Source organism: Camelus ferus, chromosome 22, assembly GCF_009834535.1.
Source record: "Camelus ferus isolate YT-003-E chromosome 22, BCGSAC_Cfer_1.0, whole genome shotgun sequence".
NCBI classification, from domain to species: Eukaryota; Metazoa; Chordata; class Mammalia; order Artiodactyla; family Camelidae; genus Camelus; species Camelus ferus.
In genome coordinates this window covers 20619455-20634743 of record NC_045717.1, presented here as the reverse complement: position 1 = coordinate 20634743, position 15289 = coordinate 20619455, and the positions used below count along the sequence as shown (strand labels likewise).

At 52.4% G+C, this 15289-nt stretch overlaps 1 protein-coding gene across 5 annotated transcripts in view; it reads left to right on the top strand.

Moving 5' to 3' along the window:
• Positions 1-15289, top strand: part of DNMT1 (DNA methyltransferase 1) — a 36719-nt gene that overhangs the window by 18662 nt on the left and 2768 nt on the right. For all 5 annotated transcript variants that reach the window (XM_032465594.1, XM_032465593.1, XM_032465595.1 and 2 more), the window contains 19 exons: positions 1522-1640; positions 1927-2019; positions 2396-2547; positions 2700-2887; positions 2989-3172; positions 4369-4466; positions 4651-4798; positions 5814-5929; positions 6120-6324; positions 6403-6536; positions 7741-7914; positions 9437-9658; positions 10502-10694; positions 11415-11499; positions 11703-11831; positions 12126-12408; positions 12726-12867; positions 13868-14034; positions 14474-14651. In XM_032465594.1, coding sequence (XP_032321485.1) covers positions 1522-1640; positions 1927-2019; positions 2396-2547; positions 2700-2887; positions 2989-3172; positions 4369-4466; positions 4651-4798; positions 5814-5929; positions 6120-6324; positions 6403-6536; positions 7741-7914; positions 9437-9658; positions 10502-10694; positions 11415-11499; positions 11703-11831; positions 12126-12408; positions 12726-12867; positions 13868-14034; positions 14474-14651 — 3010 coding nt within the window. The remainder of the gene's footprint in view (positions 1-1521; positions 1641-1926; positions 2020-2395; positions 2548-2699; positions 2888-2988; positions 3173-4368; positions 4467-4650; positions 4799-5813; positions 5930-6119; positions 6325-6402; positions 6537-7740; positions 7915-9436; positions 9659-10501; positions 10695-11414; positions 11500-11702; positions 11832-12125; positions 12409-12725; positions 12868-13867; positions 14035-14473; positions 14652-15289) is intronic.

Genomic DNA, 15289 nt, shown 5'->3' with positions numbered 1-15289 from the left:
TCCATCTGCCAGCGATCCCCCGGCTCACTGTGACTGTGCCTTGGGCATCACTGACATTCACGGCCTCGTGCCTCCCTGTGATGTCTGGGGCAGAGGCTTGAGAGCCAGGAGCCAGAGCTGGGGCTAGGGCTGATGTAGTCAGGAGTGTCAGGGCTTGGGGTCTCTTGGCTACCTCCTCAAGAACAGGGTCTGCTATAGACTCATTCCTGTAGGTTGGGAAGGTGACAGTAAGGACACACTTCCCAGGAATGGTGCCCCTTTTAGCATCAGGCCATTGGAGCCAGACCACCGGGGTTATCTTTACCTCTGGTACTTGGGCTGAAGATGGCAGTGAAAACAAGTCCATCCTGTGAACCAGTGGGTCTGCCCCTGCCTGGGATTTAGCACTTTTCCCTGATGTCACCTCTACTGAGGGAGCCCATGGATAGCCCGTCATGCTGGGCCCTGCATCCTCTTCTGTGGGTCCTCAGTGTCTTGTCCTCCATTGTTATGCGTCCACTTTCCCACTGGTCTTCAAGTCCTGAGGGCAGGGCTGTGACCCATTTCTGTCTCCCATGCCTGGTAAGGGAGCTCGACTCAAAAGTAGTCATGTTTTCTTTTTTTTCTTAACCTTGTGAGATCCCAAGATGAAGATTTTTGTCTTCTCAGGGCCTAGGCTGTGGGAGTGTGGTGGTGGGGGTGCTCTCAGACCTGCGCTGGTCCTATGTGGCCCACTTGGGGACTCTGAGGGACAGCACAGCACCTCTGGTGCAGAGGGTGGTCCTTGAGGTCAGCACAAGCAGGTCCATAAGCAGAACCCCCCGCTGCCCCATCATGCTTTTAAATTTGGCATCCTGCTTAATGAAGCACATTCTCTCAAATGTCAAAGAGCATCTCAGGCAGTGGCTGCCCTTAAACTTGAGACTTAACCCCCAGAGGGAGGTGGAAGTCCTCCTTCCCATGTCCTTGATGTACCTCGCCTTTTATGCTCTTAAACAATACACTGTAATTTTTTTGTTGAGGTGAAATTCATGTAACAGGAAACTAACCACATATGAAATATTGTGAAGAGGTAAATCCACAGAAACAACGACTGGTAGTTGCCAGGGGTGGGGAGGGCATAGGGAGTAAAAGTTTAATGGATGTGAGATTTTATTTCCATCAGTGAGAACATTTTGGAACTAGAGGGGATGGTTGCACAACTCTGAATAGAATGTGTTGAAGAAGCCTGTATTTCTCCATAAGCCACTTGCCAAGGGAGGGTGTAGCAAGTTGCTCCCTCATGAGATTCCTGTCGTCCCGCCGTCAGCCTCACTGATCTCTCAGTGATGCCTTTTCAGACACTTAACTCTGGATACATGGGTGGGTGAATCAAGGAGAAGCTGTTTGGGTGAAAGAACACTGTGCTGATGTACTGTTCTGTCAACCAAGGAGAGAACTGAGTCTAGGAGTTGCACGTAGTTCATCACGTTGTGTCTGAGCTTGACTGTACTTGACCTGCCTTCATTGGTCAGCTGTTAACACACTCTGTTGTCTGTGTAGTGTGTACTGTAAACGTGGTCACCTGTGCCCGATCGACACTGGCCTCATTGAGAAGGATGTCGAGCTCTTCTTTTCTGGTTCAGCAAAGCCAATATATGAGGATGACCCATCTCTCGAAGGTAAGTGAAACATTCCAGGTTATGTTTGGGGCAGAGTCTACAAACAAAACTCTCAAAAAGCAGTGTTCAGCTGGAACTACTGCCTCTTAACATTAGGGCTTGAGACCGCGCTGTGAACAGCTGCAAGCAGATGGCCTTGCTCTGATAAGGGCTGCCTGGCTCTGCCGGTAAGAGGTGTCAGCGCAGGTGGGCGCTCAGTGCCACGTGACCCTCTTGGGGTTTTGAGAGTCATATGAGAGTCATTCTTAGTCTGCTTCCTTTTGGGAAACTTTTTTCCCCCTCCTAGGTGGTGTTAATGGCAAAAATCTTGGCCCCATAAATGAATGGTGGATCACTGGCTTCGATGGAGGTGAAAAGGCTCTCATTGGCTTCAGTACCTGTAAGTATGTGGCCAGTTACACTGTTCTGGGATCTGAAAGGGCCCTTAGCTCCTGTCCTCCATGGGGCTTGGTTGGGCTCTGGGGAGTCTCAGGCACACGTCTAAGAGCAGGTCCTGTTCTTGCAACTCAAACCCAGACCAAATTCCAAAAACCAGACATAAGCTAAATGAAAGCCCCTCGGCCAGTCTCCATTCTCTGGCTCAGGCAGGCCCCTTCCGAATGATCTCACTGTTTGTACTTGATGTTTTTTGACATTTGGGTATGGAATGACTCTCAGGCTGTTCCACAAGCTTCGTAGCCTCATCCCTGCCCTTTGGCCACAGCGGCTGCCATCGGGTTCAAACTGCTGTTTTACACATCTTCTGTTCACTCCAGCATTTGCCGAATACATTTTGATGGATCCCAACCCAGAGTACGCGCCGATGTTCAGCGTGATGCAGGAGAAGATCTACATCAGTAAGATAGTAGTTGAGTTCCTGCAGAACAACCCTGACTCCACCTACGAAGATCTGATCAATAAGATTGAGGTAACGGGTTCAGGTTCTTCATAATCTGAGAGTTACACCTGTTTACATGCGACACAGATGTGCTAGAAAACGTCTGGAGTCAGCAGAAACTGTTTCTATTCAATCTAGACCAGTTGTGCTTAAGAGACATTTCTGATTTTCTTTCCTTAAAGACCACTGTGCCTCCTTCCGTGCTCAACTTGAATCGGTTCACAGAGGATTCTCTCCTTCGACACGCCCAGTTTGTGGTGGAACAAGTGGAGAGTTATGATGAGGCCGGAGACAGTGACGAGCAGCCCATCTTCCTGACCCCCTGCATGAGGGACCTGATCAAGTTGGCTGGGGTCACCCTGGGAAAAAGGTAAGGACCCAGCAGGAATAAAACTGAAGACATGAGACAGAAGACAGAGCATCCCGTGCATGCTTCCCAGCCCACTAACACAGCAGGACCCTCTCCCCCAGGCGAGCCGAAAGACGGCGGACCATCGGGCATTCTGCCAAGGAGAAGGACAAAGGCCCCACAAAAGCCACCACTACCAAGCTGGTCTACCAGATCTTTGACACCTTCTTTGCAGAGCAAATTGAAAAGGATGACAGAGAAGACAAGGAGAATGCCTTTAAACGCCGGCGGTGTGGCGTCTGTGAGGTAACCTTGCCTGAGCCTGCTCCCCTACTCTGGAGATGGTCTGGCCCCTGTTGTGATCTCTGAGGAACTTACTGCTTTCTCATTCTGGCTTGAGACTCTGATTACTCAAATGTGACCCCTAAAACAGAAGCTGGGAAAAAGAGTTAGGGATCTGAGGGGGACTTGCTTGTCTCACGGGACAGATTGACGGGACAGCTGTTGAAAGATGGGTGTTTGGGTGCTTTGCTGTCAGTGCCACTTACACTGAGGAGCCTGGGCTCCCGGGTGCCTTTGCTCGGCCTGCATCCCCCCCTGGGTTCTGAGGCCCTGGTGTGAGGGCAGAGGGAGTGACTACCCCACAGAGGGGCTGCTCTCTCCAAGAGGGGACACCTGGGAGCCTGCTGTTTCTCATTGTATAATTTTTCTGGGAAGGTGGGGACTTTGTCTATACTTTAAGGCCTTAAAAGACCTCTTTCTGAAATTTTAATATGTATTTACTTCACTGGAGGAACTAATCCCCCTAATTCTGTGACCCAGAGATCAGATATATTTTGTTATTTGTTTGACTTAATTTGGATGAAAACTTAAATGCAGAAATACAGCAGCTACCTTCAGAACCACCCTGTGTTCACACTGGCCGCTGGATTCAGTGTCTTCACTGAAGAGTGGCCACCCTTAATAGGAATTTGCATGTCCTCATCATTCCTTTTTGGTTTTACTTTTTCTCATCTAACATGTGTATCCAAACTTAAAAAAATTTTTTTAATATATGTAAACTAATATCTTTCACAAGTGTTGTGTGTTAATACAGGGAGATCAAGTTAACACTTAACTATGACCGTCGCAGCTTATCCCTCAGTGATGGGCAACTTGATATTATAAATAATGCTGCAGCCATATCCTTGAACAAGTCTTCATGTGGTTCTTCTCTACTCAGAAGTAGAATTGCTGGGGTGTAGTTTATGTATTTAACTTTGATCTGGAAAACTGTTCTCCAAAGTGGTATTACCAACTTATCCTTTGAGCAGTGGGAGTCTCGTTTCCCCACACCTGTCCCAACACCACATGTCAGGCTTAACCTTTACAAATCTCATATCTTGTTCCTGACTCCTATTTCCCTTCTAATGAGGCTAAACATATGTTTTTTAAAATTCACCAAAAACTGGTTACCAGCTGTTGCAAATGCCCATTTGATTCACTTTTTAAATGTGTTTTAGGTTTGTCAGCAGCCTGAGTGCGGAAAGTGTAAAGCCTGTAAGGATATGGTTAAGTTTGGTGGTAGCGGACGGAGCAAGCAGGCTTGCCAGGAGAGGAGGTAGGTTTGGTAGGTTGTTGTTGAAGCACAGAAAAGTGCCAGCTGATGGCAAGTGGGCTTTGTGTGGGATGGCTGGGTTCCTTCGTCTCTCATCGTCACCAGGCCTGTCCCTGTTTCTGACTAAAACACCTCGAGTTGGTTTTCCTTTTAAAGGGGACCTTGCTTATAACAAGTGACTTTGTAGGTGTCCCAATATGGCCATGAAGGAGGCAGATGATGACGAGGAAGTCGATGACAATATTCCAGAGATGCCATCCCCCAAAAAAATGCATCAGGGGAAGAAGAAGAAACAGAACAAGGATCGGATCACGTGGGTTGGAGAAGCTGTCAAGGTAATACCGGAGCAGACCCTCGGTTGTCTTAGTGCTGCCCTTCTGAGAAGCCAGTTGTCTCCTGGTGTTTTGCTGCCAGACGCTTGAAGCAGCCTGAGCCCTAGAGCTGAGGCACCTGTTGTTTGCCCCGTGAGCAGGGCTGGCTGAGAGGCTGAGGCTCGTGGTCAAACACCAGAAACGTAATCTTGCTCGTATGCCCAAAGACTCAGTTCTCCTCACTCCAAAATGGGCACTTGATACAGTTCTGGGGCTGTATCCCTGGTTCCCCTTCAATGCTTGTTTTGAGGAGAGTCGTCACAGCCCACCTTGGCCTGGCAGTAGGTGATTTGGGGCACTAGCTGACTGCCTCCCAGGGGTTCTGGGGTCACCTGCCTAAGAGTCAGATCCTTGGCCAGAGCTGGAGGGTGAATGTCTTAGCATTGTTCCCTTGATGTCCATAAGCCAAAGAGGCTTGTTAGTTCCCTCAGCAAGCGTGAGGCTTACCCTTGCTGGATGCTGCCCTAGGCCTGGACGTGGCTAACCCCCGCCTGTGACGCTGTGTTGCGTGCAGGACAGGTGTGTCTACTGTCGGGCGGGCGGAGGGGGCAGGAAGGGGGCTGGGGCCATAGAGGCTTCTTGGTGGAGGCGACATCTGAGCTGAGACCAAAAAGGTTGGAGAGGAGCCAACTGCATGGAGATCTGGGGAGGAGCCCGGGCAGAGGCTTGTGGTGGGAGCCAGCTTCCTTGTGGGAGAGAAGGGAGGAGGTCCATGTGGCTGAGAGGGAAGTGGGGAGTGGGATGTGGTGCTCCTAAAATCTGCTGCTGACAGGGGAGGGCAGAGCTGGCAATAGAGGGATGTGAGGCTTGCAGCCAAGGGAGGTGGATGTTCTCCGTAGTCACCAGGCTGGTAGAGCTCATGGCTTCTTAGCGAAATCATCACGATTATGCTCTCCTACAAAGTGACAGGAACACGCAGGTCCAGCCTAGTACAGACCTTCAAACGGATTCTCACCTGAAGGTTAACTCTTGTTTTCAGACCGATGGGAAGAAGAGTTACTATAAGAAGGTATGCATCGACTCGGAAACCCTGGAAGTGGGGGACTGTGTGTCTGTTATTCCAGATGATTCCTCAAAACCGCTGTACTTAGCAAGGTTTGTATCCCTCCTTCTGCTTGACTTCAGCCCACACTTCCTGTTGAATGAGTAGGAGGTGCCTGTTTTGCAAGAATAGCAGCAGCTTTCACCCCAGACTAAAAACCCCCAATACACGTCTCCCTAATAGACTCGGTCCAGATCTGCCAGCCAAGTTAGAGCTTCCTTCCCACCCCTCTTCCGACTCCAGGGTCACGGCGCTGTGGGAGGACAGCAGCAACGGGCAGATGTTTCACGCCCACTGGTTCTGTGCCGGGACAGACACAGTCCTCGGGGCCACGTCGGACCCCCTGGAGCTGTTCCTGGTGGATGAATGTGAGGATATGCAGCTTTCGTACATTCACAGCAAAGTGAAGGTCATCTATAAAGCTCCGTCGGAAAACTGGGCCCTGGAGGTGAGCGCCTGGCGCCCCTCCAGTGGGGTCTTCCTCGTCGTGTGTGGCCATCATGGCTGACAGTGTCCTTGTCCCCAGGGAGGCATGGACCCCGAGGCCCTGATGTCAGAGGACGACGGGAAGACCTATTTCTACCAGCTGTGGTATGACCAAGACTATGCGAGGTTTGAGTCCCCTCCAAAGACTCAGCCGACAGAGGACAACAAGTACAAGTGAGTGCCGGGGCGGGGCTCCTCGGGGACGCTCGGGTCTGTGTGAATCCCTCTAGCTTTCCCTGTGCTGCTGTCTGCTGGGTTTGTTTCCCCCACGCCCCCGATTGTCTTCCTCGCTAACCAAAGACCAGCCTGACTTGGTTGTGGTGGCTGTGCGTGTGTGGACAGCCTGGCGGGGAGTTACCCTCATGAAAAGCTGTCCCATCCAGGGACAGCGTGTCTGTGCTCCTTCGTGTTCATACTGCAGATCTTGTGTCTTTTCTCATAAGGGAGGTCTTTGATTCCACTTCATTCTAACTGGTGGGTGAATGCTTTTGGGGAAGCTTGCTTAAATGTTCAGTGACCCCTGCCTTCCTTTCTAACCTCAGTACCTCACTTGTTTGACTAAAGGTGGTGGCTAGCGCCTCCCGAGCCAGCAGTAAGGCTGGCAGGGCCAGGGCTAGGAGGGCTCACATAGATGCCGCTGGTGTTTGTCCATGCAGTCTGGGGCTACATTGTGGCTTGGTTTTTTGTTTGTTTGTTTGTTTGTTTGAGGGGAAGTGTGCAGTAATTAGGTTTATTTATTTTTTTAGTGGTGGTACTGGGGATTGAACCCAGGACCTCGTGCATGCTAGGTATGCACTCTACCACTGAGCTATACCCTCCCCTCAACCTTGATTTTTTTTGTTGTTGTTTTTTGTTTGTTGTTTTTAGAGTGGAGTTTATTAGTTTATTCAGAAATATATATACTCCATGGACAGAGTGTGGGCCATCTCAAACAGCGAGAGAAAGCCCTGGCTTGATCTGTTTTTGAGGTAGTCTCCAACTCCTCTTTAAGGGCTTATTAATCAGAAATGCTGAATTTTACCAAACATCTCTTCAGCCCTTAGAGGTAATAGTGTGAGCCTCCTGTGACGTTTTGAGTTCCTGAGTTTACCACTCTGCATTCTTGCTCATGGTGGTTGGATTCTTGACCATATTCTAGACTATTAATGTCTTAGGATTTTTATATCAACTACACAAAGTGGCTTGTCACTTTCCTGTTGTGTGTATCTCTGTTTCCAAATAATTGCTCTCAAAGTGTGAACGTAAAAGTACAAGAAAGCCAGTTCCTTCAAATGTGTAAATACTTCATCTTGGTCACCAGAGTCTGGACTAGGCCAGTGGCAGCTGCAGTCACTACCGGTCACCTAAGGGCCTCTGGCTTCTGTCTTCACTCCTTCAGGTTCTGCGCAAGCTGTGCACGCCTGGCTGAGATGAGGCAGAAAGAAATCCCAAGGGTCATGGAGCAGCTGGAGGACCTGGATGGGCGGGTTCTCTACAGCTCTGCCACCAAGAACGGCATCCAGTATCGAGTGGGCGACGGCGTGTACCTGCCCCCCGAGGCCTTCACGTTCAAGTGAGCTTCCCCTTGGTGCAGCTGGGGCCAGGAGCTCTGGGCCAGTACAGGGCTGGCTCCAGTGCCCTCTGCTCCGCACCGCGGTACCAGGTGCTGCCGAGCTGTCACACTAGCACCTGTTGTGTCACAGCGTCCAGCTGTCCAGTGCAGAGCGACTAATTCTGTGGCAGAATGAAGCTGGGTCTGTGAAAGAAGTCAGAACCCACGGGCTAAGGAAGAACGCTAGTATTTAGGGTCAGTAGTGGGTTCCTGCCCAGCTGGTCACGGCAGAGACTGCCTCCTTCCAGTTCCCACCTATCAGATGGGGGGAGAGGAATATCTCGCCTGTCAGGCCTCTAAGGAGTAAGTGAGTTTAAAAAAAAAAGTGCTTATTAGCATAGTGCTTGGCTTACAGTAAAGACTGACTGTGAGTTACTTCTTGGTAAATGCAAACTGCATCAAAAGACTTCATTTCAGAGGACTGAGGCTCTTCAGGGAAAAATCGAAGCCACAGTTATTTTCCACACTTGATCCATTCCTTGTTCATTCTAAGAACTAGTGTGTGGTTGGATTTACAGCCAACATTTTCCGAGCTTAGTCAGCTCAGTTTCCTGAGTTGGAATTCCATTTTCCTAGAGTCCTAATTGGAATGCAGTCCCCAGCCTCCATTCAGTCACTGAATTACAAAACCTCGGTCCTTCAGCCCCACAGTGGGTGTGCGTGGTCCCGGTAGCACCCGTCGGTGGTGCTGTGGGAGGTGGAGGGCTCCCTGTGGTGCTGGCACCAGGTGCTCCTGGCACAGAGGGAGTGAGCACAGGTGTCCAGAGGCGCCTTTGGAGCCCGTCAGACTGTCATGGGGCCTGGTAGGAAAGTACAGCGGCTGCCGTCCTGAGTGGCCATCTTCAAAGTGTGCAGCCCTGCTGTTGTGGCAGCTAAATCAGATGACTGGCTTTTCTGCAGTACGTGGTCAGGCAAGTTGGGCTTGTCCAGACCGCGAGTCTTCTCCCCACGGCCCTGCAGCGTTGCCTCTGTAACAGCTCTAAACAGCCACAGTAACAGCTCTAAAGTCATGGAGACGTTCACTTCTCGCCTGTACTGTATCCACTGTGGTTCACGGGACCCGGCCTATCGTGTTACTCAGGGACCTGGGCTGACGGGGCCTCTGCCTTCTCAAAAGTTGCCAGTCTGAGGCAAAGGGAAGTGCACTGGAGGCTTTCCTGGCAGTTAAATGCTCCCGCTCGAAGTGCTTGTGTATCACTTCTGCTCACATTTACTGCTCATACTTACGTGCCAGGAAGTACAGTCCTGCCATGAGGCTGGGAGCGGGGACTAACTGAACAGCCTTAGTAACAACAACCGGAGCACAGACGGACAATGCTTGTTTTAAAGTGTGCATGAGATTTACTCTAAGTCTATTCTAAGGGCACTTAGCTGCATTAGCTAAGGTGTTTGAACCTAAATGACTGTTGTCACTGTTCAGTCTTGCTGAACTATTTTTTAATGCTTCCTGTTCCATGATTCATAACTTCATGCTTCTCTGCAGCATCAAGCTGTCCAGTCCTGTGAAACGCCCACGGAAGGAGCCTGTGGATGAAGACCTGTATCCGGAACACTACCGGAAATACTCCGACTACATCAAAGGCAGCAACCTGGATGCCCCCGAGCCATACCGAATTGGCCGCATAAAAGAGATCTTCTGCATCAAGAAGAGCAATGGCAGGCCCAACGAGACAGACATCAAAATCAAACTCAACAAGTTCTACAGGTCGGCCCTGCAGGAGGCCCTGCCTGCCACGGGGGTGTGACGTGGCACGCATGGTGGTGTTCTAAGAGTTAGGTAGCAGGGCTCTTCTTCCAAGTGTTTCTGATTACCTGGTGGCTACCGATTGCACAGTCCTCGCTTTTAGACCTCTATCCTGAAGCTGCGGAGCTTTGTCCAAAAGAGATCCATGAGCAGAAGTCCGGAGTGTGACAAAGGCAGGCGTGGAATGTCCCGGGCTCCGCCTGACGCGCCTCCAGAGCCCTGAGTTCTGTTCATGACTGTCCGAGTTCCACCCACTCCCAGTTCCCCTGTTCTTCTCAGGCCCTCTTCCCCGTTCCTGGGGGGTTTCTCTTGTCCACACTCTGTCCAAGGTCTTGGCTTCTCTAGTCGTCCTGGGATCCTACCAATGGTTGGGAGCTAACCCAAAACTAACCCTTGCAGATAGGTCTGAAGTTGTTCCACTTCCCAGCTAATGTACATGGAATATTTTCTGAAGTCTTCATAATAATCAGTTGAATATAGAAAGAAACAAGGAATCTGTCTAGTAGAGGTGGAAAAAAAGCAGCTCTAGACATGCTTCTTAGCAGGAGATGGCAGCTGTTCGTAACACAGGGCCAGCCGTTTTGGGCTGCGTTGGAGGCACACAAACTGCTGAGTTCATGGCAAGGAATCCCACTTAGTTCGTAGTATTTAGCGCCAATGAACAGGGGTAGTAATTAAGGTGACTTAATTGAGGGGGGCATGGTCTTTATGCACAGATCCTCTGAGCACCCCAGGAATGCATGCCCTTTAACTCACTGTCAACTTGCAGCAAAGGGCTCCTAACAAAGACTCTTGCCCTCGTAGGCCGGAGAACACACACAAGTCCACCCCGGCGAGTTACCACGCAGACATCAACCTGCTTTACTGGAGCGACGAGGAGGCCGTGGTGGACTTTAAGGCCGTGCAGGGCCGCTGCACTGTGGAGTACGGGGAGGACCTGCCTGAGTGCCTCCAGGACTTCTCAGCCGGCGGCCCTGACCGCTTCTACTTCCTGGAGGTGGTGCTCTGGGCTTCCTGGAGGGAGGGCCTCCGGGTCAGATGCAGCCCCTGAGAAAGCAGTTTAATTATCCAGAGTACAAATCTGTGACATTCAAGTTGTTCTTGGATTTAACACTTTTGGCTTAGAACAAAACAATGTGACTTTTGAGTGTCCTAATGCAACTAAAGTTTATTTGAGGACTATTGGGTGGCCTCTGCTGGCCCAGCCAGTACCTGTGAGTTAGGAAAATGTGCCTCTGCCCCTGGGAGATGCAGTCTTGCCCCCAGTCCCGTCAGCCAGGCTTCTGTGTCCAGGCCGGGGCCACACAGCTGGGCAGGTGGCCGGGCTGTTGAGCCAGGAGTCTGTTGATGAAGCTAATCACTTTTAAATTGTTCGAACATGGCTCTTTTGTGTTGGACTGTCTTAAAACAATACTTGCCTGTGTTTCTCCCAGGTTCCAGTGTGGACAGTCTAATGTAACACTTGCCTCTTTTTAGAATGAGCAGTCCATTTCCTTAAAATAGAAATTTCAATGTCAGTCACTTACTGTTTGTATTAATAGAATTTTTTTCCCTCATCTCCAATGTAGTAAAATTAAAGCACCCTTATTGGTGGTTAACTGTTGATGGCCATATTTAGGGAGAAACTAAGTAGATCCTTATCAAATTAACTTCAATCCTCTGTTAGAGAGGGGACCAGTGTTTCTCTTCCAGACTATTGTGGTTCTTTCCTTCTCAGGCCTATAATGCCAAGAGCAAAAGCTTTGAAGATCCTCCAAACCATGCCCGTAGCCCTGGAAATAAAGGGAAAGGGAAGGGGAAAGGTATGTCGTTACTCCACGGGCATCTTTACAAGCTCGCCTCCTATAACTCGGGATTCTCACGAATCAGTCGGTATAAAACAGCAGCCACTGACATGACCTCACTCTGCTGCTGCCAACTGAAAATGAGGCCGTCTCTGAGTCACCAGGGTGTTTGAAGAGAGCGAGTAGGGGCCCTGATTTGACTTGTGGCCTGTCACCTGCAGGGAAGAGCAAGGCAAAGTCTCAGATGAGTGAGCCGAGCGAACCCGAGGCAGAAATAAAGCTGCCAAAGCTGCGGACCCTGGATGTGTTTTCTGGCTGTGGGGGGTTATCAGAAGGATTCCACCAAGCAGGTATGCTCCGGTTTTCTCTCCACACAACTAGTGAAACTGGGTGGGGCGGGATCTGCCTGGAGGACCTTTCTGGCTCTGGTCACAGTTCTGACTAAAGAGTCTTCTCGTTCAAGGGGGTGCAGAGCACATCTTTAGGGGGAGGGTATAGTTCAGTGGCAGAGCACATGCTTAGCATGCGTGAGGTCCTGGGTTCAATCCCCAGTACCTCCTCCAAGAATAAATAAATAAACCTAATTACCCCCCACACCAATAAAACAAAAACAAAAACAGCACGTTTGTCCTTATATCCACCAGGCATCTCAGAAACCCTGTGGGCCATCGAGATGTGGGACCCTGCAGCCCAGGCCTTCCGGCTGAACAATCCGGGGTCCACGGTGTTCACGGAGGACTGCAACGTCCTGCTGAAGCTGGTCATGGCCGGGGAGACCACCAACTCCCGCGGCCAGAAGCTGCCTCAGAAGGGAGACGTGGAGATGCTGTGTGGCGGGCCTCCCTGCCAAGGCTTTAGCGGCATGAACCGCTTCAACTCTCGTACCTACTCCAAGTTCAAGAACTCCCTGGTGGTCTCCTTCCTCAGGTAAAGGGCGTAGAAGCCCCTCTGTGCTTGGCGCTGCCCGAGGGCTACTGGACAGCCGGCTGGGGCGGCAAGGCAGGTGGGCCGGGGCTGTGCAGTGACTGTTCAGCTGTTTCACGCCGGCTGTGCCGAAGGCTGTGCGCCGAGGTGAGGCGCTGTCTCGGCCCTCAGGAAGTTAATGGTGCGCGTCCCGCTGGGAGAGAGGCCTTGAGTTGGGAGGAGCATCTTGACAAACGTTAAGCGTTTGGGGAGGCTTCTGGCACAGCAGGTCTTCCTCCTCGCTGCGTGGGGGTGACTCCGGCCTCTCCCGCCTCCCACAGCTACTGTGACTACTACCGGCCCCGGTACTTCCTCCTGGAGAACGTCAGGAATTTCGTCTCCTTCAAGCGCTCCATGGTCCTGAAGCTCACGCTCCGCTGCCTGGTGCGCATGGGCTACCAGTGCACCTTCGGCGTGCTGCAGGTGAGCCCGCGCAGGGGTGGGGTGGGCAGCCGCGTGTGGCCAGAGAAGGGGGGCAGCAGTCCCTTGACTGCAGCACACTGTCCCCAACCAAAAACAGCTCAAAGGGACGGGCCTTAGTGTGGTAACCTGCGGTGAGGGCGGGGACACGGCCGCAGGGGCTGAAATCGCAGTGTTTCTCAGAACTGTGTCCCCTCACGTGCCTGAGGGGCTGCGTTCAAGGGGGCTCTTTGCTGCATTGTCTTCAGCTCGTTTCCCTTGTCAGGGAGTGGTCATGGCCAGCTAGAGCTCCAGGTAGCGGTTAGACACCCCCGCAGGGTGGAGGAACCACGCACAGACCAAACTTTTTCAGGCTGAAACAAGTTTTTCCTCTAAGTGAACGTACATGCTTACAGACGCCTAGAGCATGTGGGAGGTCACACTCCAGGTGACCGTCTGCAGGGAGAGGGATTTAGGGAGATCAGAGGGGACGAGGCCTTTTCTGAAAAGCAGCTGTTCTGTATGTACCTGGTCAGTAACTGATGGCATAACAAACAAGTACCAAAATGGGAGGGAGAGGTGGCTGGAAAGCAGAGAGTGCCTGCGGGGACCACCTGGCCCCCCATTCAGCCTCCATGGAGTCCTGGCCTCACTGGTCAAGCCTTCCTGGCAGCCGTGTTCTGTCCCTCATGACCAGGCTGCCAGGCAGGTGGCAGGGCTCCTGCTGTCTCCTCTGGCTGAGTGCACAGGCCGTGGCATCCCTCATATGCTATCTAAAGAGGGGGCTGGGATCGCCAGCGGGGTTCGTGCCCATCTTCTCCAGGGGTAACTGGTCACCACCCGGGATGTTTTGTTCTTTCATCTGGTCCCACCTCTCGCCAGGAGCAAACCGGCAGGTTAACTGGGGGCTCTCCAACTGCTTCACTCCAGCCAGCCAGTCCAGAAAGTCGGGTGCTGCTGACCTTGGTCTGGCTGGTCAGAGGTGCCCACTGACCATGCCTATGTCTGGCCCTCCCATGTGCAGGCTGGTCAGTATGGCGTGGCCCAGACTCGGCGGCGAGCCATCATCCTGGCGGCGGCCCCCGGAGAGCAGCTTCCCCTGTTCCCGGAGCCCTTGCACGTGTTTGCGCCCCGGGCCTGCCAGCTGAGTGTCGTGGTGGACGACAAGAAGTTTGTCAGCAACATCACCAGGTAGGAGCCCCTGTCCCGCTGTCATGGTGCTCAAGAGCCTTCCCCGAGGAGGCTGGGGACGGGTAGGCCTCTGTGCAGAGGCCTGAGCTGAGGAGAAGGCATGAGAGGAGCAGACAGCATGGCGTCCACCCTGCCCCACAGATGTCCTGCCACCTCTGGTCTTGTTCTGACACCCAAGTGAGCCCTGCATGCAGGGCGGCGGCCAGAAGTCTGGCTGCAGTCACAGGCAGAGCCCACACTAAAGCCTGTCCCCTTCGCAGACCTGGTCTGAGAAGAATGCTGCCCGTGTGACCCCAGGTGGCCTTTTGACCCCAAACTGGGTTGCCTTCTCTGGAGAAGGCAATGCCAGCGGTCAAGGGACGGCAACTGTGATGCGAGGGACAGTAGCTGTGTGTATGTGTCCCCAGAGGTGTCGACAGTCTGTTGTGCTGTGTTGCAGGTTGAGCTCGGGTCCGTTCCGAACCATCACCGTGCGGGACACGATGTCCGACCTCCCCGAGATCCGGAACGGAGCCTCGGCGCAGGAGATCTCGTACAACGGGGAGCCTCAGTCCTGGTTCCAGCGGCAGCTCCGGGGCTCGCAGTACCAGCCCATCCTCAGGGACCACATCTGTAAGGTAATGTTCCCTCTGCAAGGTGGGGCCTCCTTCCAGCCGCCTCACAGAAACAGATCTGTGGTGGGAGCCCAGCCAGGACTCAGGGTGGGAAGCAGGATCTGATCGCAGCCCCCTCCCTGCTCCTCTGCTCCTGGCCCACAACCCGAACCAGCTAAAAACTGGCCCCCAGCCTCACCACCTCACTGCCTCCTGCTACTCTTCTGGGTCCCCCCCCACCACCCCCACAGAGTACATGGTTGGGTAAAGTGTCAGTCAGAGTTTACACTCTTCTGGAATAGGTCTAGCCTCTGCCTCCCGCCACTGACCTTGTGTCTCACCACTCCTGTTCTCCAGGTGTTCTCCCAAGTGCACGAAACCCCAGCTCTCCCCATAGCCACCACCTCCTGGCCTGCAGGGCTCAGCTCAGATGTCACCTCAGAGAAGCCCTCCTTGCGCTTGCTCTGAGCTATCCCTTCACCTGTTTCCACATCCCCGCTCTGGTTGTCTTTGTGGCTCGTGTGTGGTCCTCAGGTTGTTGATTGAGTTACTTTTTGTCTCCCCGACTGGGATACACACCCCATCACCGTGGTCTTCCCAGTGCCTAGCACTGGGGTCCCCGCCCACTGCAAGTGCTCAGACGATCCCCCAGCTAGGTGACA